The 24,450-nt window shown below is 41.7% G+C and overlaps 1 protein-coding gene and 1 gene segment (V, D, J or C); both read right to left on the bottom strand.

The window, feature by feature from the left end:
* Positions 1 to 3,120: 3,120 nt before the first annotated feature.
* LOC149315688 (immunoglobulin heavy constant gamma 4-like) lies at positions 3,121 to 13,068 on the bottom strand (the record flags this gene model as incomplete). The annotated part of the segment is given in 6 exon segments: positions 3,121 to 4,385; positions 6,469 to 6,777; positions 7,878 to 8,240; positions 9,758 to 9,877; positions 11,140 to 11,469; positions 12,702 to 13,068. Coding segments are annotated over 6 exon segments (1,824 nt in total), but the record flags the coding sequence as incomplete, so codon positions are not given.
* A 7,726-nt stretch (positions 13,069 to 20,794) lies between these two features.
* On the bottom strand, positions 20,795 to 23,179 carry TP53RK (TP53 regulating kinase). The gene is made up of 2 exons (XM_089518507.1): positions 22,913 to 23,179; positions 20,795 to 21,489 (listed from the first exon to the last, which is right to left on the bottom strand). The coding sequence occupies exons 1-2, from the start codon at positions 23,151 to 23,153 to the stop codon at positions 21,011 to 21,013; spliced, it is 720 nt and encodes a 239-aa protein (XP_089374633.1). The 5' UTR covers positions 23,154 to 23,179; the 3' UTR covers positions 20,795 to 21,010.
* Positions 23,180 to 24,450: the final 1,271 nt, after the last annotated feature.

Genomic DNA, 24,450 nt, shown 5'->3' with positions numbered 1-24,450 from the left:
TAAGGCAACCCTATCATGGGGTTTTCTGGGGCTGAGAGTATGTGGTTCACCCATGGGATTCCATGGCCCCGCAAGAATTTAAGCCCTGATCTCCAGAGACGTAGTCCAACATTCAAACCACTCTGGCTCTTTTGTCTTGTCTTCTTAGCCTGGTCTAGAAATTCAATTCAATTGTTGTGTCTGTGCAAATTTGATTTGCTTGATTTGCTTCTATGCTGTTTTCACTCTTCCTTCATGGACACTATTCAACTTTTCTTCAATAAGATAGAGAATTACCATTCTGCTGTATGTTCAAAGTTGCCAGCTTTTCAACCAGTCATTGCAGCTGTGCTTTTTAAAGGTAACTTGATAAGCAGGTATTAATTGTTGACATAACCGCCAATATTTCACAGAGGAAAACTGGGATACATGTGACAAGCAACATCAGAGTGTAGTCAAGATGGCAAAAGTTATTAATAAGGAAGAACACACAAACTAGGAGAGGTTGCAGAAGTTTGCTTTTGCCTGACTCTACTGGGTAGGGGAAGATTCCACTCCCTCTTTTCCTCTCCAGCCCTGCTGAAAAAAATTGAGTGCAAACTACCTTTGCACTTAGAATTTACTCTGTAGCAATTACAGTAAGCCAAGGACAAAGAGGGAAAGCAGGGGGAGATAAAAGAAACTGGGACATTTAAATAGAGTTGAAAAAGTGGGGCAACAGAGGATTAATCAGGACTGTAATCACCACAACTACATCAGTTTGAAAAATGGAAACAGTATTTTTTAAAAAATTGGATAGTTGGAGTAAATTAAACTTATCTTGGATGGGAAGAATAGCAACAGTTAAGATGATGGTCTTGCCCAAAATGATGTTCCTCTTCCAGTCACTCCCGATAATAATAAACAACAAACCATTTTTGAAGTGGGATAAAGATATAAACAAATTTATTTGGAATAATAAGAAACCCAGGATTAAGGCAAGAGTCATCCAAGATTCGATTGAAAAAGGTGGTTTGGCCTTACCGAACCTCAAATGGTACTATTATGCGGCTGTATTAGAGTGGTTGGTGGAGTGGATTAAATTAGAAAACAGAAGGGTTCTTAATTTAGAGAAAATAGATTTAAATTATGGGCTACATGGTTATTTAATATATGGGAAAACCAAATTAGACAGGAATTTTAATGATCATATAATAAGGAAATCGTTGATAAGAATTTGGAATAGATATAGGAAAATGTGGTGCCCGATAATACCCTTATGGACATCACCTAATGAAGCTCTGTTTAATAGAATTATAATAAAGGAGAAAGGTTGGGTAACATATAACCAAATAACAAAGTTGACAGCAAAGGGGAGAGAGATGAAAACGCAAGAGGAACTGGAAGGAGAAGGTTATAGTTGTGACTGGTTTTCATATAGGCAACTTAAAGAGAGATTTTTGGTGGACAATAAAATGGAAGGTATTGGGGTAACAGAAAGACAATTAGAAAACATAATCTGGAACCCAAAAAAGAGGATCGCAAAATTCTATTAATTAGTTAGAAATTTTGAATTGGAAGCAGAGGTAATTAAAGATTATATGATCAAATGGCCCAAAGACTAGAAGGCAACTATCCAACTGGAACAGTGGGAAAAAGTCTTGAAAGGAAGATTAAAGATAACAAGGGTTTAGATCTGAGTAAGAGATCAGGCTTATTATAGAATGTTTTGCTTTTATTTGTCCTGTGGTGGGGTTATGTATAATACTAGTGTATTTGACTAAGAGCTTGTTTGAATTTAGAGTTATTAGAGTGGGTAGAAAGCGCTATCCTAAGGAAGTTGTTGTAAGGAAGAAGACAATGATCATGTGATAATGATATGTTTGTGGTTTTAAAAGATATTAATTTTATTCTGTATGTAATGTTTGTATGTTCAATAAAGTCTTATTAAAAAAAGAGAAAAAAAGAAAAATGGAAACAGTATTTTTTTTAGAGCAGCTATTATTGCTCTATCTGCAATAGTGAGACTGGGGCTGTTTCTACCATTACACTCTCTTCCACATGCTCCCTTTGGGGTTTTTTAATTTATTTATTTTTTACACTTTTCACATAATTCCAGAGCTCTGCTACTGCAATTTAAAAAATTAAAAAATCAAGAAAAGAAAAGAAAAAAATGAAGGTAATTAGGCTTCTTGGGAAGAGCAAGAGGGAGAGGAGGAGAAACTGACACCATGCGACTACCAATACTGCAGCTGACCTGGCAGCAATATTTTGCACCAGGAACTAGCACAATTGTGAGCTCATTGAGCTCACCCCCCCACACACACATCAATGAAAAAGGATGTCCTAACCACACTTCAGTGACACAACAACTACTGATTGGAGGTGGCAGCATGTGGTAAGTATCTCCAAAGCAACTTTTTTCTGGATGCAATTTGGTTTAAAAGCCATGTGTGGAAGCACATCCCATTCATAGAAGCACATCCCATAAAGTTCAATGAAGATTTTTTCGAAGTCTAACAGGATTGAAGTCTAAATTAATAACCATCTCATCAAAATGACTGAAAAAATGGTCTGATTCCTGCATAAAAACCTACATCTGTCATAACATCTCTACCGGCTGTAAAATTATTATTATCATTATTATTAGTAGTAGTAATAATAATAATAACAATAATATGTTTTATTTATAGACCGCTATTCCGCAATGATCATAGCGGTGTACAGTAAAAATTGAATACAAAACAAATACAAGGTGACAGTTAAAGGAGGGAGAAGTCTCGTCCTTCAGGCAGTCCCTGATGTTGCTGGGTCTGTCTGATCGCTCCCTCTGAGGCCGAGATGACAGTTGAGGAGGGAGGGGCCTCTTCCTTCAGGCAGTCCCTGATGTTGCTGGGTCTGCCTGATGGCTCCCTCTGAGGCCGAGATGACAGTTGAGGAGGGAGGGGCCTCTTCCTTCAGGCAGTCCCTGATGTTGCTGGGTCTGCCTGATGGCTCCCTCTGAGGCCGAGATGACAGTTGAGGAGGGAGGGGCCTCTTCCTTCAGGCAGTCCCTGATGTTGCTGGGTCTGCCTGATCGCTCCCTCTGAGGCTGAGATGACAGTTGAGAAGGGAGGGGCCTCTTCCTTCAGGCAGTCCCTGATGTTGCTGGGTCTGCCTGATGGCTCCCTCTGAGGCCGAGATGACAGTTGAGGAGGAAGGGGCCTCTTCCTTCAGGCAGTCCCTGATGTTGCTGGGTCTGCCTGATCGCTCCCTCTGAGGCCGAGATGACAGTTGAGGAGGGAGGGGCCTCTTCCTTCAGGCAGTCCCTGATGTTGCTGGATCTGCCTGATCGCTCCCTCAGTAGTAGTAGTAGTAGTGGTAGTAGTATATTTATTTACATCCCAACCTGTTCCCAAGACTGGACTCATGGTGGCTTACAATATTTTAAAAAACAGAAAATTAAAAGCATACAAAATAGAACATTAAAACAGAATTAAATTACTACAATAATTAAAACAAATTGCATACTAAAATATCAAATAGAGTGGGCCCTCGGTATCCATGGGGAATCCGTTCCAGACACACACACCCCGCCCCATGGATACCAAAATCTGTGAATGCTCAAGTCCCATAGGGTTCCTCCAAGCCCCCAGAATGGAGGGGCCCCTGCTGTATCAAGCCCAGGGGTCCCCCAGACAGGGGCCTCCTGCAACTGAACACTCTTGTCCCAGCATTCTGACTACTTGAAAGGAGCAGCCAAAGGCTACATTGCACTAGCGTCACCTTAATATTAGTAATTAGAAATGAACATCTTCAAAGCACACTGTAAGCAGAAATTTAATCTCCCTGCCACCCTGTGAGGTATTTTTACAGATGATGATCTTAGGCCAAAAGTCAAAGTATGCTGCCTTTCATCCTACAAGGAAAGCGAATCAGAATGCTGGTCAGGTCACATTTAATCTCCTACCTCACCACTTTCTATCCACATCACTTTATCAAAGCACACTTTGGGCATACCTTTTTTATACCCATGTTTTGTTTGTTCAACTTGTCAAAGAGCTGGCCAAGTTAGTTTGTCACAGCATAAAAAGGATTCATTCAAAGATGTTATCAAAGTGGGCTGGACACACTAGGCAACTGCAAAATATATGATCTTTCTATGCATTCTTTCAGGGCTCCATGTTCCACCCTGCATTTGTATACAGTCTTTTCTGCTCCTTGCTTGGGGGTAACCCTCAGCAGACTCCACATGGAGAGCAAACCATTGGTGCCAACTACAGCAGCCGAGTGACAGATCCTCTCATGGATTAACTCCTCATCTTTGAACCAGTTCACGCTGATCAAATTAGGGGAAAAATTATTGATTCTACAGTTTAGCCTTAGCTCTTCCTCTGGTACAGGAATTGATGGATCTGCAGTGATCCAGAGAACTTCTGGAGGAGTTCCTGTAGGAAGGTAAATAACAAGATAACAAAATCACTGGTTAGATTATTTGTCCCTCAAAATGGCAGTGTTTACTGTCAGATTTGTGCAAATTCAGAACCTCTATGTATCAGAGTCCAATGTGTTGAAACAGCAAAGAAATACATTGAGAATATATAGTAAGAAATTCACCATTCAGTGTTTAAGCCAGAACTGCCCACCCACTGTTAGCCAGCTCCCCTTGCCATCCTTCTCACAGGCATTATCTCTCTTAGATGTTTATCACACTATGCTCTTAAAGAGGTACTATTCCAGTGTGACTCCTCTAGCTGCCTCCTGTTGCATGCTGGGATTGGCAGTTTTAAGGAGGGGTATTTAGAATTCTCAGGCAGAGAAGTTCAGCTCCTTAAAACTGCCAATCCCAGCATGCAACAGGAGGCTGCTAGAGGAGTCACACTGGAATATTACCTCTTTAAGAGCATAGTGTGATAAACATCAGAGTCTCAGACATTCTCACCATCCCCCCCTTTCTGTTACTACCAATCACCAACTCTACTCAGCCTACATCCCACACACAAACGAAGAGCTACCATTCCCATAACTATTCCAGGCAGCTGCAACTGACCCTCTGATAATGAGAAAGTGTGACTTGCCTACCTTCACCCAATACGTTTCCATGGCCAAGCAGAGATTTTAATCCTGGTTTCCCAGAGTTCTAGTCCACCATTCCAACATTACACCTCACTGGCTCCCAGGGCCATATTTAATTCTTACCATTTTGAAGATTTTTACACCAAACATAAAAAAAGCATACACTGAAGCTGACTTTATGACAAACAACAACAAATACAAAGCAATACTCAGCTCCACTCAGCAGTACGCTCCAGTGCAATGGCCTTATTAAAGTTGTTTTTGTGTGCCTTCAAGTTGTTTCCAACGTACGCTGACCTTATCACAGGTTGTAATGGCAAGATATGTTCAGAAGGAGTTTGCCTTTGCCTTCCTCTGGGATGAGAAAGGTTGACTTGCCCAAAGTCACCCAGTGGGTTTCCATAGTCAAGTATGGATTCAAACCCTGGTCTCCAGGGTCCTAGTCCAACGCTCAAACCACTACACCATGCTGACTCTCACTTTTAAAATATATTTATATTCATTTTCCTTATCCTTATCATAAACTAATTTCACCAACTTCCCTTTTATGCCTTTACTTTATCCACCCAGAAGTCCAACAAAGAGATAAATTGCAAGAATATGCTAATTGGAAGGGTCCAAGAATGTACAGGCTTTAAGCTTAATTTTGTTAATGCAAAAACCTTCCAGCCTGCAAGCTCAGCAGAGTTTCATGTTTTCCATCTATGCGCACATTCTTTTGGAGCAGGGCATTTCAAGTTTAAAACATTTTTATGTGCTCTTACCTCCGATAGTTGACAAGAAATAACAGCTTGGGAAGCTTATAGGCCAAATGTGGAATTTCTGTGAGTCACATGCAGCCTACATCCCAAAAGTTATAAATATTGGATACGAGAATTTCACTAGAACAGCCTTCCACAAACTGATGCCTTCAGATGGGAGAATTCTGGCAGTTGTAGTCCAGGATACATATAGATAAAGGAAAAGGTATTCCCCATTGACAAGGTTGTCAAGTTGTGTCCAGTCATAGGGGGGTGATGCATTACTAAGCTGAAGAGCCAGCATTGTCAGAGACTACTCTGTGATCATGTGGCCAGTATGATTGTGCAGAACGGTGTATACCTTCCCACCAGAGTAGTACCTACTTATCTTCTTGCATTTGCATGCTTTTGAACTGCTAGGCTGGCAGAAGTTGGGACTAGCGATGGGAGCTCGCACCATCATGTGGCACCCAGGCCTCGAACTGCCAACTTGCCGATCTTGCAATCAACAGAGTCAGCTTCTTAACCACTGGAGCCACCATATTTCTGTATCTATATACATATAGAGGGCACAAAATTGGGGGGGGGGGGGGATATACCCTACAATATACTCAAAAGCAAAAAAAAATGAGAATTTAGATTTGCTGAGTCTGAGGTCTGTTGAATGGCTCAATAAAAACTGGTGAAATTTCTTAAGTCCTTGAGATCAGCCTACCTTGCAAATTTAGTTCGTAAGAGAGTTCTTCTACATTTCCAAAGCTGCTGTGTTGGATCTGACAAGTATAAATGGCTCCTTCTTTGTCTTTGGTCAGGGTAAACTCTGTCTGGCTCCACACGCTGTAAAAGTCACTTTCACAGGGGAATGGTCCAAACTGTGTCACCTCTTCAACTGGTTGTCCATTTCGAAACCAAACCAAAGCAATGTCCTTTGGATAAAATTTCTCCACAACACAGGTCAGAATGAGCTTCTCTCCCTGGACAGGGAGCTGAGGTGAACTGAAGATGTAATTACTTGCTGGGCGAGCTGCCAAAGAGAAATCAAATGGGATAGGATTTCATTCCATCTTTTCAGACATTACACTGGCAGAATGTCATAATTTCCCAACTTGGGTCACTGCAGATGTTTTAGTCTACAATCCCCATCAGCCCAACCTGGCATGTTCAATGGCCAACAATGACAGAAACAGATGTAAAAATTATCTGGAGATAAAAACCCTAATATTGGGGGGTGCTATAGTGTGCCCCCATAGTCATGGAATGCTGACTATGTGTTGGTGATAGAATGGAGAAAATAGATGAGAAAGAAATGTGGAATGTAGTGTCCTGGCACACTAAAGCATTCTGTACTGCAACTTTCAGGTCCAACATGCAAATATTATAATATTATATAAAATTATTAAAATATTATACTGTAAAACCTAAATCTCAGTCTAGCAGAAATTAATAGGGCTGATTTCCCACTTCAGGACTTGTAGGCCAAAACAGCATAAGGAGCCAAGGTTGATTAATGCTCCCCTATTCACATGTCCTCCCAACTGTTCTGATTCAGTAGTAATAGTCCCTTCTGCCATTCTACTTTTTCATTTTCTTTTAAAATGTCCCAGTTTCTCTCTCCTTCTCCTACTTTTCTCCTTTGTCATCAGCTTACTTCAGATAGCGTAAACTGAGTTCAAAGTCCAAGAGTAGCAACAGGGAGAGGAGGGGGCACAGCCTTGCCCTTCCCCATAGGCTCAGGCAAAAGTAAAGGTGTATAGTCTCTCCTAGATTTGATTTTCCTCATTAGTAACTTTGGCCATCCTGACAACATTCTGATATTGTGTGGCCATACATGTCCCTTTTAGTATCTGTGATATGTTGGAGAGTGTGCTCCAGATCATCATGAAGTAGCCATGCTGGCAAAGGAGTTCTTGGAGCTGTAGTCTAAAAAAGAAATCTCAATCTTAAACAAAGAATTTGCGCCCCTATTATTATTATGTGGGAAGTTGTTGTTAATCTGATCTTTGAGTGTTCTAATAAATTCTTCCCAGATGTTCTGAGAGTGCAGGGTGGATTATGTAGGAAGAGGTGTTCCCTCAGATATTATTATTATTATTATTATTATTATTATTATTTGAATAGACTCACCAGTAACATGAACAATTGTGGATCTCAATATTGGGCTCTTGAGAGTGCTGTGCTGGATGTTGCATTCAAATTCCTCCCCATCATCCTTTATAGTAGGTGTGTAGGTTAGACAGGAGGAGATGCTATAATATCGGCCATTGGCTTCCAAGGGTTGCTTAGCCATGCTTGTAATATCTTCTCTAGCATCAGAAAGGGCCACATCTTCCCTTGCAGGATCTCCTGTTGGCATCATATGTGTGTTTTTCCGATACCATTTCACCTGGATTGTTTTGGGTCTGAATCCATTGATGTTGCATATCAGCCTGATTTTTTCATTAATTGGGATCAGATCTGGCTTAACGATTGAGGAGACCTGAGGCTCCGCTAAAAGGAAGGAAGGAAGGAAGTTAACATGCAGTCCTCTACAAGGTACTTAAAATTCTCTGATGTAATTCAAGGAATTTGACTAAAATTTTCTATGTGAGGATTCTGGGCACTTCACCAAACTACAAATCCCAGGATTCCATAGGATACAGACATGACTATTAAAATGGTATCAAAAAGCAATAACTGTCTAGCTTGGACAGAGTCCTAAACCACTTAGCAGGAAGTAAGTATTCTTAAACACAAGGGGACCCCTTCAGAATATGAATATAATTTCTTTGCTAGCTGATATTGCATATAAGTTTGATCTTTGCATTAATCAGAATTTGGTTCCAACCTGAACTGCTGCTAAAGTAAGAGAAAGAAAAACACTAGAGAGGCCAGAGATTGAACCTAGGACATTCTCCACACAAAGTGTTTTATTACTTAGCAATGGTATCTCCCCATTCTATGAGCTGCTATGAGTTGGTTTTAAGGATCAGATAACAAATGGTGGGAAACACCTTTATCTAAGGCTCTGAGCAGCTGCTACCAAGTCATAGAGTGCAATAGTTGCTTAGATGAAGCAACATCCTGACCTGATGTAGGACACTTCCTCTGGTTCACAGAACAGCAAAGTGCAGATTGATTAATAGAACAGAGAAGTCATGTCCACTAGTCAAAAGATGTTATAACATCAGTATGATGGGTCTGAAAACACAGGCACAGGAAACAGATCGTGTTATGTTTTCCAACTACAAATAGTAAGATATGCTGAATACTGTATTCAATGAAGTATCCACAAAACCTGGGTCATAATAGGTGTGTTACTTAATGGTGTCTATAGACTCTTTGTTGTGGTTGCTGCAATACACCATAATGGCTTTCTATATGGAAACCAGAATAATGAGTATAATTCTGGTCAGTGCACTTCAAAAAGGTCATTGGTTTGCTAGAAAAAGGCCAATACAGGGCTGCAGAAAATGCTCTATGGAGAAATGACACAATATTTTTGGCTTTTTAGCTCAGAAAAGGCTACAGTGGAGATGAGATAGCTTTCTAAAATTACACATGAAAGCAAGGGAAAGGCTTTTCTGTTATTCCTTATGATTGTCTAAAAATGTTAACTTGTTAAATTTATTGTGCAGTTCATCACCTTTTATTTACTTCCTTTTTTAGGGGGAAAGTTTAGGATTGATAAAATGACATAAACCTTGACATCCTATCAAAATACATCTTAAAAGTAGCATTAAAAATAACTAGAAACTATTACTTGACACATCAAGAAAGTATCAAGTTATTACTTCTCACATTCTTTTCAAAATGGGACTTGTTATAGCCTTGTTACCAAAAGGTAGCTACTATAAGTAACAGTGTAAGTGTTTTGTTCTATGTTCAGGTAACAAATACATATTATACCCTTTTGAAGTCCTCTCCCTGATCACACTTCGTAGATAATGAATGAATGTAGCTACTGTGGGTGACCTCCCCATTGAAGTATTTTATGTCAGGGTTTGTTTTGCTTTTTTGAGATTTACCTTTTGCAAGCCGCTCTTGGTAAAATAAGGTTAAAAATATGCTGCATAAACCTGTCACAACGATGCAAGCAACAGCTACTCCGATGATAAATCCTGTTTCCTGATGATAAGTTTGGGGTGCTAAAAACAAATTTATTATTATCAGTGCTGTAATAAGTATTCTTTCTGACATATACTCAGTCCCCTTTTCAGCCAAGCCTCCAAGTCAGACTACTTACTGGGACTGCCTTTCTTGGAGATTATGTCTTAATTTCACTTAGCCTAGCCTGTTATTTTCTCCAGCATCAGAGCAGCAGAACTATTTGTTTAAACAAAAGGAAAAGAAATGGATACCATAGTCCTGGAGAATCTGATCTTGGGACATAAATCACAAAACATCCTCTTGGCTCCAGCCCCCAAAACAATGTGTACTGCTGCTCATGATTATTTAGACAGGGTATCACATCACTTTTACATACTTTATATATAATTTTGCAAGTTTTTCCTTTCAAACAGATGTATTTATATGGGGCAGGCAACACTGGACCCCCTGCGTCTTTTTCTGACCCCTGCTGTCCTTTCCCATCTTTGCTGAACTTGCTGACACAGCACAAAATTATGCCAGTGCAGTGGCAGCAAATGAAGCTGCCCTCTCCTTCTAAAACAATAACAACAAGGTGCACAGGCAGTGTGGTTTTTTTGTTTTAAACAGAATCGTTTTTTCTAGAAGTCTCCTGGAAGTATGATTCTACTTTAAAACAAGGCACAGCCAGGGAGTGTGCACCATGCAACAAATTCATCTCACCCCTAAGCTGGAACGCAGCTTTGGCACAACTTCTGGCCTCTTAGGAAGCATGCATAATTTAAACAGCATACCTTCAAAGTGACTCAAAACAGTTTTATTTTGGTCTATCTCTATGGGGCCCTATTCTCTCTTTAGCCCCATTTTTGGGTGATGAGTTTCTTCTGAGAGCAGGATCAAAGCATACATGGACTCAAAACAAAGGCAGGATACAGACTACCCAAAAGGGCAGTCTCCCGCTGCCCTAGTTTGCTGCGTGAGGGAGCCGCAGCGGACAACCCGTGCGGCTTCCTTGTGCAGCAAAAAGAAGCCACAAAAAGCAGCTTCTTTTTCTGGCCTGGTAGTGATGCCACAAGGCGCCAATGGCGCACTTGCAATGTCACAAGGTGCCGAGACGTGCGGATGCTAGGTGTCCGTCACATCAAAATGGCGGCGCCCATATGTACAGGGCACCGCCATTTTGACGCCCTCATCATGTGCGAGGGGCGAGGGGCGTCTGAAAGTGCTGCCCCTCACACATGATGATGGCACCCCATAGGGCCCGTCAAGAGAGTGCCCCAGACCAAAATTGGTCTAAAGAAATAGATTTGTAGTTGCTTACCTGTGACCAATAATGTTGTAGTCTTCCTCAGTGGTTTCTTCAAGGACTCATGTTGCACCTCACAGATGTACAAGGAGCCATTGTTGCTCACATTCACCATTTGGGTTACACGACTCAACACAGTGAACAAACCATCAAAGCTATGTGAAGATGGGATTCCAGTGCATATATCTGAAGATAACGGTGTCTCATATACACTGCCATGCTTTTGGATCAGCCAAGAGACATTAATGGTTTGAGGGTAGAAGCTGCGGACATCACAAGAAAATGTCTTCTCTCCTTCAGCTGCAGTTAGTACACTATGGGGGGACAAATGAACTGCAGGCTGGGCTGAGATGGAAAGACAGATGACTATTAGAGAGAAGTCATTTTGGCCAATTTTGAAAAAGTTATATTTGAGGAACTGAATCCTATTGGGGCACAAAGGTTGCATAATGCTTGGTTACATGAGCAGCATTCTCCTTACTCATTCAAGGATAAATTTCCAAGATCTCTCTGTGCAAACAACTCCTAGCTGTTGTGAAGAGTCTGGGACTGCAATAGGACTGACTGATGTGCTTCATTTACTGTTCAAGAACATATATAAAGCTGATGGACTGTAACTCCCAGAATCCCCATCCATCATGGCTATACCCTTGTTGACTAGAGAATTCTAGGAGTTGTAATTCAAAAAAGTAAATTTTCTAAGTTATGCATTTGGGAATAATTCATCACTAACATATAAAAGGGATATTACATTTAAACAAAAACTTGAAAACTTTGAACCATAACCACCACCCATATCACCAGGTGACAAGTCTTCATTTGTGGAAGAGTCCTGTACATTGAGCAACTGTCCACTACAAAGACATTTTATATTTCAATAAATGAAGTTGGAGCAGGTATGGGCATCTATTGCCCTTCAGATGTTGTTGGACTAAAGCTCTCTCCTACCATGGGCTATGCTTACAAGGGTGTTGCTGTCCAACAATTGGAAGACCACAAATTTTAAACCTCTGAAGTGGTGGGAAGTGGAACAAAGTTTCCATGTTAAAGTGATGCCTGCATTTTAGCTGTTATTACAGGAACCTCAATTTAGTACCCAATTGTCATCAAGATGTAAGCATAACATAATGTTTTTCTACTCTTTCCTACCCACACAGGAAGGTTATACTGCAACATTTTGTTGCATGCCTCCATGTGTTCCCTCTATCAACAGTGTTCAGGAATATGTGTTGGTCCTTGTATAATCAAAACAGTGCCATCCATTCACAAGGAAATAATTGTTGGCTCAAAGAAACCCAAAGGTTAGGGAAAGGAAAGGAAGCCCCAAGGGAAAACTCAAAACAGCCTAATAAGGATGATGTTAATGGTGGTGGAGGTAGTGGTGACGATGATGGTGATGATAATTATTATGATGGGCAAGGAACATTAACAATATTATGATAAAAACAGTATCTTACAAAAGGGCATGAGTGGGTGGAACCCTAAATTTTTCAGTCTGTAACATTCTAAATGGCAACTTTATTGACCTTGACAATTTCCACTTTTTTTTGCTCTGATGACTTCAAAAGCAACCATACCTCTGACTTTAAGTTGAATCTTCCCATTTCCATACTGTGGCATTACTAAAACGGTGCATATATAAATCCCTTCATCCATCAATGTCACATTGGACAGAGTGAGTGATGCGATGCCGTAGGGCAGTAGCTCAGGATTCACTAATGAACCTTGTCGGTAACATGCTGTATGATTCCCATCGAACTGAAACACTGGTTTGTCTTCTCCAGACACCACTTTTTTCATGGTCCACTTCACAGCCACATCTTCCTTTTTGACACTTTCCCAAACAGTGAAGTTACAGTGAAGTACAACATCCTTGTATACCAGACCTATTACTGGGGAAGGGCTAATCTTCACCTCCAAGGCATCTACAAATAAAACATCATAATAATCATAACAATAGCAACCACAGGATCACCATGACCAACAGCTTTTAGAAAAAAAATTAGACAATGTTGTCAAGTTGCCTTCTTTATTGGACAAGAGCAAAATTGTAATGGGAGCACTGTAAATGATCAGTGGGTGCTTGAGTGCACAAATGGCTGCCAAATGCAATTCAGCCAAATGAAGTGGCTTTATTACCATTTCATTCAAATGATACCACTCAGCCAAATTAAGTGGCTTATACTCAGTTAGGTGGGACTAAATCCCATTGAACTCAATGAGTAAATATGCTTAAGCCTGCCCTGCCCTGCCAGTCCATGGAAGAGTTAAGCATGGTCTGAAATATTTCCCACTCAAATGAGATTTTAAGGTGGTAACAACAACAACGTTTATTTATAATGCCCTTTCACAAAGGGTGGTACAGCAGAACATATATAATAAAAAATGAACAATAAAACACTCCACCAAAATGCTGAAATAATAAAATATTAAAATAATATACTAATATGCTAAAAACAAAAACAAACAAAAGGTACTTCATGATGGTTAGATTGTGCCCAACATGTGCACGAACAAGCCACTCTGACAGTTTCTGAACATCCTACTCATGTACAAGCAGAGGGGTCTAAAAATATTTTCCTGTTCTATTTGCAAGCTACTGAGATGTGTTTTTTCCCCTTATCTGAGTGCTCAAACTAGTAAGATATGGCTAAATCTGAAGGTAAACAGATTTTAAATTGCTTCCATGCCCTTTCTCCTGTTTTTAAAATGATGGGAGTACACAGATATATAAACCACTTTGGACTCAAGACATAACTTACCATAAATTAAGCAGGAAACCCTATAGGGGGTAGAAATCTGGGATGATGTACAATAGGCCCTTGGTATCTGCTGGGGTGTCATTCCAGGACCCCCTGGGGATACCAAAATCCATGGATGCTCAAGTCCCATTACATACAATAGTGTACCTTATACAAAATGGCACCATCAAGGTTTGCTTTTTGGAAAATATATATAATATTTTCAAGCTGTGGATGCTTGAATCTGTAGATAAAGAATCCATGGATACAGAGGGCCAACTGTACTTTATGAAGAGATTGCAAAATAAAGTTTAGACTAGAGGGAGTTGCTTCTAAGATTCCTGGGTCAAGAAAAATGACAGTGGGTTGCTACTGCCCTCTACTGACAGATACCTGAGGTGGCATCCTCTAATACAAGGGCTAGCCCTAAAACTAAAATTCTGAATCTAAATTAGCAAGCATCAGAAGACCACTTTCTCCAGCACTGTGCTTCTATTTGATAAATTCTTCTAGGCTTGTCTTCTGATTGGAGGAAGACAAACCCAAAACAATCTTACTTATGCAAAGACACAAAGAGCAACCACCTTTCAGGGCAGGAAATTCATCTGTCTTGCAGTTACTTGTTGGGATGATTGCAACTCATCTGAAGTAAAAAGAAATGCAGGATTGTATGCACTCTTGGTTCGTCGGCATCCTTTAAAATACTGTGCTCAGCAACAGAGCACAATACTCCAGAGGTGGCTTCTTACAGTTCCTAAGAATATACCTTTTCAGGCACAAAAGAGAATGATGACTCCAGTTTTAATATGCAATTAAAGTTTACAGTTCCCTTTATCAGAAGTCTAGGCAAAACTGCAAGCTTGGAGCGGACATCTGATGTTTCTGTGTCCTCAGCTCTGGGTGGCAGCCATTCCACAAAGCGAAAGAGGAAGAAGGAAAGTTTTTTACCTGCAGCCATGAGACAAAACAGGAGCAGCAACATTTTCAAGGCATGGGCTCTTTGCATAAAGAAAGGAAGAAATGGGAGTGAGTGGACTTTGGCTGAACATTAAGAGATTAAAAGTACACAAAGTTTGTCGATAAGAAAAGTGTTACAGTGGATTGGCTTTGCCCACAAAGGTGCTGCTTTGAAAGTGTCTGTAATACCAGGAAGATAGGATTAAAAGTGAGATCAAGCGTGCAGTGCAGAAACAAGAAGCAGTGCCACCAGTGTTCTCATTTAGAAACAAATACCATTGAATTCGGTGAGACTAGGAAATATACTTATTAATTTATGGCAGTTTCATGTGTTTCAAATATTGATTGGGTTAAGGGATGGAGATATTTGTGTTTCAGATGCTGATCATTTGCAGCCCAGGAATACACATGGGGGAGGCAAAATTAAAATGTTGTTCAAGTTAGAATTCTACCCCCTATTAATTTTTCCTTCAGTTCCCAAATTGCACTTGAACATTCAGAAGTACAGTTTAAAAATCCAGCATGGCATAGGTCCAAAACAAACTTCAAAAATAATCCTGGGAATTGTGATTTATTGTGGCACTAGAGCTCTCTGACAGAGAAGGCTAAATGTCTCACAAAACAACAGTTGTCAGAATTCCCTAGCAATGAGCCATGACAGTTAAAATGGTCTCAAGCTGGTTTATTTCAGAAGTGTGTTTTGGACCATAGTGATTTGAAGACTGGACTATGACTTGAGACTTGGGTTCAGATCCCTGCAGGGTTTGTTCAAGTCACACTCTCTCAGCCCCAGATGGCAATAGCAAACCCCTCTCTGAAGAAAATTGCCAAGAAAATCCCATTTTATTTATTTATTTATTTATTTATTTATTTATGGGATTTATATCCCACATTTCTCCCAAAATGATATTCAAGGTGGCTAAGGTTCAACTCAGGGTCCCCATAAGTCGGAAACCACTTGAAGGCATACAACGACATCCAAAGACAACAGGCAGGATAAGAGAAAAATACAATAGAAATGAGGATTTATTTATTTATTTACAGTATTTCTACTCTGCCCTTCAGCCTTAAAGGCTCTCAGAGCGGCTTACACTTATTATTTTAATTAGACAGTTCCCTGCTCTCAGGCTTACAATCTAAAAAGACATAAAAGGAGAAGGGACTGGTGGGGGAACGGGGGATCAGGTCCAGCACTTCTTCACTCCCTCTGAGGCCTGGACCAAAGTAGATGGACTGGAGGGAGGGCTCTTCTTCTTAATCGAAGCTGGGCCCAATGGCATTAAGCCTCTCTTTTCACTCCCTCCAAGCCAGAAGATGACAGTTGGCAAGGAGGGAGGGCTCTTCTTCTTAATCTAAGCCAGGCCCAATGGCATTAGGCTTGTCTTTTCACTCCCTCCAGGCCAGAAGATGACAGTTGGCAAGAAGGGAGGGCTCTTCTTCTTAATCTAAGCCGGGCCCAATGGCATTAGGCATGTCTTTTCACTCCCTCCAGGCCAGAAGATGACAGTTGACAAGGAGTGAGGGCTCTTCTTCTTAATCTAAGCCAGGCCCAATGGCATTAGTCATAACCAACTGTAGAGGCTGTGTTCACCTCCTTTGCTAGGTCAAAGAGCCATCATTGCCTTAGGACTGTTCTGGTGGTCATGTGGCCAGCATGACTGCACCAAACACTGTTACCTTTCCACCAAAGTGGTACTTATTTTTCTATTTGCATTTGCCTGCTTTCAAACTGCTAGGTTGGCAAAAGCTGGGACTAGTAATGGGAGATCACCCCATCATACAGCACTCAGACCTCGAACTGCCAACCTTCCAGTTGTCAGAATTGGCATCTTAGCCACTAAGCCACTGCATTGTTTTACATATTGAGGATGGAGCAAGCTTGTTTTCTGCTGCTCCAGAGAATAGGGCCTGGAACAAAGGATTCAAACTACAGGAAAAGAGATTCCATCTCAACATTAGGAGGAATTTCCTGAAAGTAATAGCTGCTTGACAGTGGAACATGCAGCATCAGAAAGTGATGGAGTCTCTTTCTTTGGGAGTCTTTAAACAGAGGCTGGATGGCCATCTGTTGGGGGTGCTTTGGTTGTGAGTTCCTGCATGGCAGAATGGGGTTGGACTGGATGGCCCATAGGAAACCATTGGGGAATACTTACCCATAATGAAACATTAATAATAATAATAATAATAAATTTTATTCATATACAGCCTTTCCAACAGATCAAAGCAGATTACAAACATTCATAAACAATTACATGAACAATTGGAGAACACTTGCCTATAGGGAATCACTGGGGAATGCCTGCCCATAATGAAACATTGGAGAATACTTGCCCTTAGAGATAGATAGATAGATAGATAGATAGATAGATAGCAGAATACTTGCCCATAGGGAAACATGGGACAAGTGTTTTCCTATATTTCCCTATGGGCAAGTAATTCCCAATATATCCCTATGGGCAAGTATTCTCCATTGTATCCCTATGGGCAAGCCCTTCCCTGGGCTTCTCCCTGTAGGTGGCTATAAGTCCCTTGCGGTGCTGCAGCTGGGAAGGGAAGGTGTCTGATGCCGGGAGGCGAGGGGGAAGCAACTAAAAGTGTCTCCTGGCCGGTGGAACCCAGGATCCACAGGGGAAGCGGGCACTAGGCCTGGAGTTCTAGTTCTCTCGCAAGTAAGTGAATACGCCTCGGACACAAAGCAGCCCGGGGCGCTAGGACGCTTGCAGAGGAGCGGAGCGGAGCAGCCTCGAACTCGCAGCCCGCACCTCCTTCGCCTTCGCCTTACTTCTCCCGGCTCCTCTCTCTGCCCGCTGCGCCACTGCAGAAGCCCCTCCTCCTGGCCCTCTTCAGGAGACTCCATACAAAGCAGTTCCCAGTCACTCCTCTGCAACGTCGAGATTCCCCCCTCCCTGTGTCCTCCTCACTCACCACAAAGGAGGACAAGGGCCTGCAAAATGGAGGACATCCAAGCAAAATGGAGGAGTTGATTACAAATAAAGAAAGCTTGGATAAAAAAATATTAGGGGGAGAAGAAAAGCTACAAACACATAAATATTAATGCATGCTTTTCAGCTACTTTCAGAATGGGAGGCCTGGTGGAATTCCTCCTGGGCAGAAGGCTGAAATGTAGGACGCGTCCTGCAAAAGGAGGACGCCCGTGTTTTACTGTTTGAATATTAAGATGTATTAATATGTATTATGTTTGTTTTCATAGAATTCAAAGATATAACCATGTTAGTCTGTAGACTCAGTACGCAGAGAGATCTTGTAGTACCTTTCAGACTCGCTGAGAGAAAGAAACTGGCAGCATGAGCTTTCCTAGGCTTCAGTCTGCCTCCTCAGATCCATTGTCTGTCCCTGGCTTCCACTCCACCAAATCCACCTGAGGAAGTAGACTGAGGTCTTTCAGTGAGTCTCAAAGGTGCTACCAGATCTCTCCACATATTTTCATAGAATGTATGCCATGGGCAGGTTTCTTTTAATTGATTGTATATACAGCGCCGGGTAAATTTAGAGCACTTTATAAACAAAGCTTAATAATAATAGTAACAACAACAACATCTGGTTGCCCTGGCTCTGCTTGCTTCCAAGTACTGGGTCTTTTCTCCTCTCTTATTTCATCTTTGGGGTCTTAAACTGCCCCCCAGGTTTGCCTTCTTTGGCTGCATCCACACTGGAGAAATAACCCAGTTTGGCACCGCTTTAACTACCAAGGCTCAGTATTATGGGATTCTGGGATTTCTAGTTTTGTGAGATATTTAGCTTTTTCAGGCTGCATCCACACCGCAGAGAAGAAAAAACAGTGTCTGACACCGCTTTAACTGCTATGGCTCAATGCTATGACATTTCTGAGAAATGTAGTTGCTTGTGGTGCCAGAGCTCTCTGGCAGAGAAGGCTCAATGTCTCACAAAATTACCATTCCCAGAACTCCATAGCATGGAGCCATGGCATTTAAAGCAGTGTCAAACTGGATTATTTCTGCAGTGTGGATGCAGCCTCAAGTCAAATTCACCACCTGTACTTTCAAGGAAGCATGAATCCCGATTCCGAAGCTCAGCTACAGTTCAGGAAGCAGCGCTTCCCTTCAGAACAGGACCATGGCACCCTTTTCCTGGTCATGCAGTTTTCTCCATTAGAAAGAAAGAAAGAGACAGATGGACAAACAGACAGATGGACTATGCTCCAAATCACACTGCAGAAATAATCCAGTTTGAGACCACTTTAACTGCCTTAGCTCAGTGATAGGGAACCCTGGGGATTATAGTTTATTGTGGTACTAGAGCTCTCTGACAGAGAAAGCCCAATGTCTCACAAAACTACAGTTCCCAGAATTCCCTAGCATTGAGCCAAGTCACCTGTGGTATAAAATTATGTTTTAAATTGGAATTTTGTAATTGTGCTGGCCAAATGGCTGTAATAAAGTTTGTTGTTGAGCCAAAGCAGTCAAAGCAGTCTGAAAATGGACTATTTCTGTAATGTGTTTTGGACCTATGTTTGGCCAGCACAGTCACACATAGGCAAACGTTTGTTGTTCTTGTTGTGTGCCTTCTAAAGTCCTTTCTGACTTATGGCGACTCTAATGCAACCCTTGGCCAGAGTTGTTCAGAGGGATTTGCCATTGCCATCCTGTGAGGCTGAGAGAGTGTACCTTGCCCCAAGGTCACCCAGTGGGTTTCCAGAGTCCTAGTCCATTGCCCAAACCACTACACCATGCTGGTTCTCACTTTCAGTATTAGGTTGTCAAAATGAAAACTGGAGAAGGCTCCTACCTCTTGAATAGTTGTGCAGAAGCGGGGTTTTCAGCAGGTGTTTCTTCTTACCTGCCTCTATCTGCACAGCCGCTGCCCTCTCTAGATTTTATTCCGACAACCCTCTTAGTCAATTAACTCTCAACACACTATTTTCCATCAACATACAATTTTCCATTATTTGTAGATTGAGATCCTTAAAAGTGGGTGACGGGGATTGCTCTAGCCTAGTTTAAAACATTCCTAAGCCCTCCCAGATACACATTTCCTCTAGCACAGTTGTGTAGCTTTGAACAGGTAAAATCTTCACCATCATTGCAGCTCTGCAGAAGAAAACTACATAGTAAGTTGAATTTCTGCCTGTCAAGTGGCTCTTAAAGGCAGAAGAAAACATGCAATGTGATTATGGCAATGTGACTATGGGAACACAAAGGTATAGTAAATGTTGGCAACCATTACTTGCTGGCAACAGAAGCTGCCTTGTATGTAACCTCTGCTCAGGGGCTGAGCCAAGATATTATGCTGCCTTGTACAAGGCAAGAGTATACCACCTCTGTTCCACGTACAAAAGCTAACGGGAATTGTTGTTACATCTTACACTGGCAACAGGTACTGTACTTTGCCACACTGGAGAGCATCAAGCTAACTTGACAGGCTATGCAACATACAAAGTTCTGCCTTCCAAGTTCCAAAAGAAATAATCCAGTTTGAGACTGCTTTAACTGCCCTGGCTCAGTGCTAAGGAATCTTAGGCATTGTTTATTAAGTGCTTGCAAGCACTTAATATTTGGCACAAGTGACTATGGTGCAAATAAGAACCTGTAAGGGGCACAGAATTTTACCAACCATGCCCTGAGCTGCAAGGAGCACATAATCCAATAACACTAGGTATTTCTATGGCAAGCCAGTGTTTTCAAGCCCCATTATAAACTGAAATTGAGGGGGGGGGGGATAGCCATGTCACTATACTGTAGTATTGTTTTGCCTGGCTTAAGCTTTTGTGGACTCCAGTCCACTTGAGGGCCTATATCTGATTTACATCTGATAAATGTGTTGGATTCCATAAAAGTTTATGCCAAATAAAAACTTGTTAATTCCTTAAGGCACCACAAGACTCTGTTGTTTGATTTAGGAATGAAGATGGCATAGAAGCAAAGCTGTAACAGTTCTTTAGTTGGTGTGTTTCTGTCCTCAAATTCTTCAATTATTATGCGATCACTATCAAATCTCAGTCATAAAACCACAAACTGCTTTATTGTACAAATGTGAAACAGTAAAAATAGCTAATAGAATTCATGCTACAACTTCTTTTGCACAGCTAGTCTCAAAAGTGCTGTAAGATCCCTTTGCATACTGAAATCAGCTATCTTATCATTTGACATAATATTTGAAACGCATAGAAAATTAAACCTCTCTTCCCTAGCTTTGCATTCTGATTGTTTTTATCCAACCATGGAACGCTTTCTTCCTCTTAGCCGTACCTCATCCAGTTTTTTAATCACTGGTGCTGATTTTTTAGAGGCAGATGAGTACTTCTTCAGGAGCGCTTCGAACAGGGCCTCTGTGTTTGGATGGGTGCTCAAAAAAGCTTTCTCTAAGACATACAAATCAACACCCTTATCTTCAGGGAGAGCAGAAATAAAGCTCAGTCCAAAATCTATTAACACAATGTCTAGTTTTTCTGCTGGTGGTCGTAAAAGCATGTTTGAAGTTGTAAGATCTCCATGTACAAGATCTTCATCGTGCATCCATGCCAAAATGTCACCTATCTTCTCTGCTAACAGAGTAAGGCTACTGGCACCTTTCCCAGACTGCTGCTCAGAGATGATATAGTCCCGGACTGTGATTGATCCCACAATATCTTCAAGATAGATACAGTTGGAAACATAATCCACAAAGTAGACAACAGGTGCAGAAATCCCTAGAGAGAAGAGGTGCATAAAGTATTAGTCTTCGGTTTTGTATTGTGTACAATTGTTTGTTGATCATCTCAAAAGTAATACAATATCAGAAAATGAGGGTTATACAATACTAGAGAAGAGGTTTGTATTTTGTGACTGAATAACGCCTCCTTTTCCATGGGCATAAACTCAGCTCTGTATCAGCCACTCTGGTTTCTACTTGCAGCTAACTAGGATGCCAATACACTTTGTGACTGAATGCAAGGTGCTTGTGGTGACATTTGAAGTCCTAAATGGCTTGGGACCTTGAGTTGTTTTCCACTTATGGTAGACCTAAAGTAGGGTGACCTTTTCCAGGACATGTCCTACATTTCAGCCTTGTGTCCAGTAGGAATTCCAAAAGCTCCTCCATTTTGAGCACAGCTAAGAGGCATGAATTTATGTTTCTATGGAGTTTATTACACTGGGGCTGATTTCAGCACAAGAGAGAGATCAAAGAGCATTTAAAGCATCCCGCAAATGAAGCGGAAATGGTGAGTAATTGTGTGAATGATCATCACACGCAATTGCACAAAGAAAGCGATATCGGAAATGCATTGCCGCTGAAATCCCAAAAGTAAAAGATGCGCATTGATGCTTCTTTGTGACCACTTTAATGGTGGGCTTTGTGTGACGTCGTGTGAAATCATTACACGAATTACACAATATTCACGGGATAAACTCCCAATCTCCTTCGTGTGATAAACTCCTAAAAGTGTTTTCGGCTTGCATTTGGTCATGTCTTCCATTTTTCTCAAACTATACTACATTTCTCCCCCCCCCCTTTTTTTTGGGGGTCCTACACTGTCCTACATTTTGGTGTCGTCTCCTCCTTTGCAGTTAGGACAGCTGGTCACCCTGACTACATAACACTGGCTTTGACTACAACTCCCAGAATCCCCTACCCATCAGGTCAACCTCAAACTTATCACGGGGTTTTTTTGGTCAGGTTTCTTCAGAGGGGGTTTGCCTTTTCCATTGCCATCCTCTGAGGCTGAGAAAATGTGTCCAAAACACACTGCAGAAACAATCCAGTTTCAGACCGCTGTAACTGCCCTAAGGAATTCTGGGAACTGTAGTTTTGGGTGCCATTTAGCCTTCTCTGTCAGAGAGTCCTGGTGCCACAATGAACTACAATTCCCAAGAATCCCTAGCATTGAAGCCAGGACACTTAAAGCGGTCTGAAACTGGATTATTTATGCAGTGTGTGTTTAGGACTTTATTTATTAGGTCACCCAGCCGGGCCTCGAACTCGCGTCCTCCAGAGTCCTAGTCCATCAAACCACTAAGCCACGATGACTTCCGGTGATCAAACGACAGAATTTTATATAAGCCCCACCCCGCTTCCTGTTTTATCCAATCAACGTTCACACCATGCCCACCCAGCACAGGCCCCGCCCCTACCTCTCCGTCTGCATCGTAGTAGCGAACGGGCCTCTTGCGCCGTCCGCCTTCGGCTCAGCCTCTCCTCCAGGAGCGGATGCCGGTAGCGCTTCGGAAAGCGGTGCTTCACCACCGCAGGGCGGCCTAGGAACAGGCCCCGATAGAGACGGGCTTCGGCCCCCTGCTGAACCAGCTGCAGTCCTTCCATAGGCGGCGGAGGCACTGCCTCAGCCTCGTTGCTGAGCGAGCTCCCGTCCGCCATTTTGTCTGGCACACACGCAGGGTAGTTCCTTACCAACCGCGCATGCGTAGTTCTTACTCTACGCAAATTGCGTCTAGGTAGATTAGTGTTTAATAGTGCTGTTCCCTTTGGCTGCTTTCCCGTTGCATTCTGGGGTTTGTAGTTTAGGGAGGAACGTTGAGAATTCTCTGCCAGAGAGCTCTTAGGCCTTACTGGACTACATAAACCAGAATGCAACAGGAGGCAGCCAGAGCAGTAAAAGTGGAGTAGCATTAATAATAATAATATAATTTATTTATATTCCGCCTTTTCCTGAGGGAATCAAAGCGGATTACAACACAAATATAACAATAAAATAATAATAAAATAAAAATAAAATATAATAATGCCATTACAGTGGAATAGCCCTCCACATTTGTGGCTTTGGCTGTTGCAGCTTTGGTTATTTGTGGCTTTGGTTAATATGTTCTCTCTAGGGATCACTAGGTCCTTCAGAGAATTTCTGGTGGAATTTGACCATAGAGTTGCCCAAACTGCTCTTTTTAAGGGATTTTGGCTTCAGCTCCCAGAATCACAGACTATTGGCCAGCATGGCTGAGGCTTCTGGGAGTTGGAGTCCAAAATCTCTTAAGGGATGTAAAGTGTTTGGGAAACACTGAAGAAATTACTAGAGAAAGCAGTTCTCTAGGCATTTATAGGTCCTCCAGCATGATTCTGTGATCAGCTTTTGGCAGATGTTGACCATAGAGTTGCACTGGAGGACCTAGAGATTCCTAAAGAGGTTTTTCAGGTAAAAAAAAGTAGTGTTTTTTTATTTGTGTCTTTTTCACTTTCATAGGAGTCTTGTGCCCCAGCGAACATAGAGGGGCTTCTGTACTATAAGAGTATAGTGTGGTAATCTAAGACGGTTTTTCTCCTCAGGTTTTTTCAGGAACCTTCTCTTCAGGCAGCAAAAAAGAACCAAACCCGGAAACTGTATCTGGATGCTTTATGATCTTATCGATCATTACGATTTTATGTGATCCAGTGTGGTTTGAGCATTGGATTACGACTGGAGACCATGGTTTGAATCTCGGCTCGGCCATGGAAACCCAGTCAGTGACTCTGGGTTAGTCACACTCTCTCAGCCTCAGAGGGTGGCCGTGGCAAACCCACTCTGAAGAAACTTGCCAAGAAAACCATAAGGGTCAACAAAAGTCAGAAACAATTTGAAGGCACACAACAACAAATGGCCTTATTGCCTCCCAATTTGTATTGCTTTTTTGCCTGCCACACAGAAGTCCTCACTGCAAAGGAGGACAAGGCACCGCAGAATGTA

Source organism: Sceloporus occidentalis, unplaced genomic scaffold, assembly GCF_023333645.1.
Source record: "Sceloporus occidentalis isolate IW3139 unplaced genomic scaffold, rSceOcc1.0.p SCAF_3, whole genome shotgun sequence".
Classification (NCBI taxonomy): Eukaryota; Metazoa; Chordata; class Lepidosauria; order Squamata; family Phrynosomatidae; genus Sceloporus; species Sceloporus occidentalis.
The sequence above is the reverse complement of the archived record's forward strand: the minus strand, read 5'-3'. Positions and strand labels throughout refer to the sequence as shown.

Coding starts and splice junctions, on each gene's coding strand:
- TP53RK (XM_089518507.1), bottom strand. CDS start 23,153: ATGGCGGACGGGAGCTCGCTCAGCAACGAGGCTGAGGCAGTGCCTCCG. Junction 21,490..22,912: donor ACTACGATGCAGACGGAGAG/GTAGGGGCGGGG, acceptor TCTTCTCTCTAG/GGATTTCTGCACCTGTTGTC.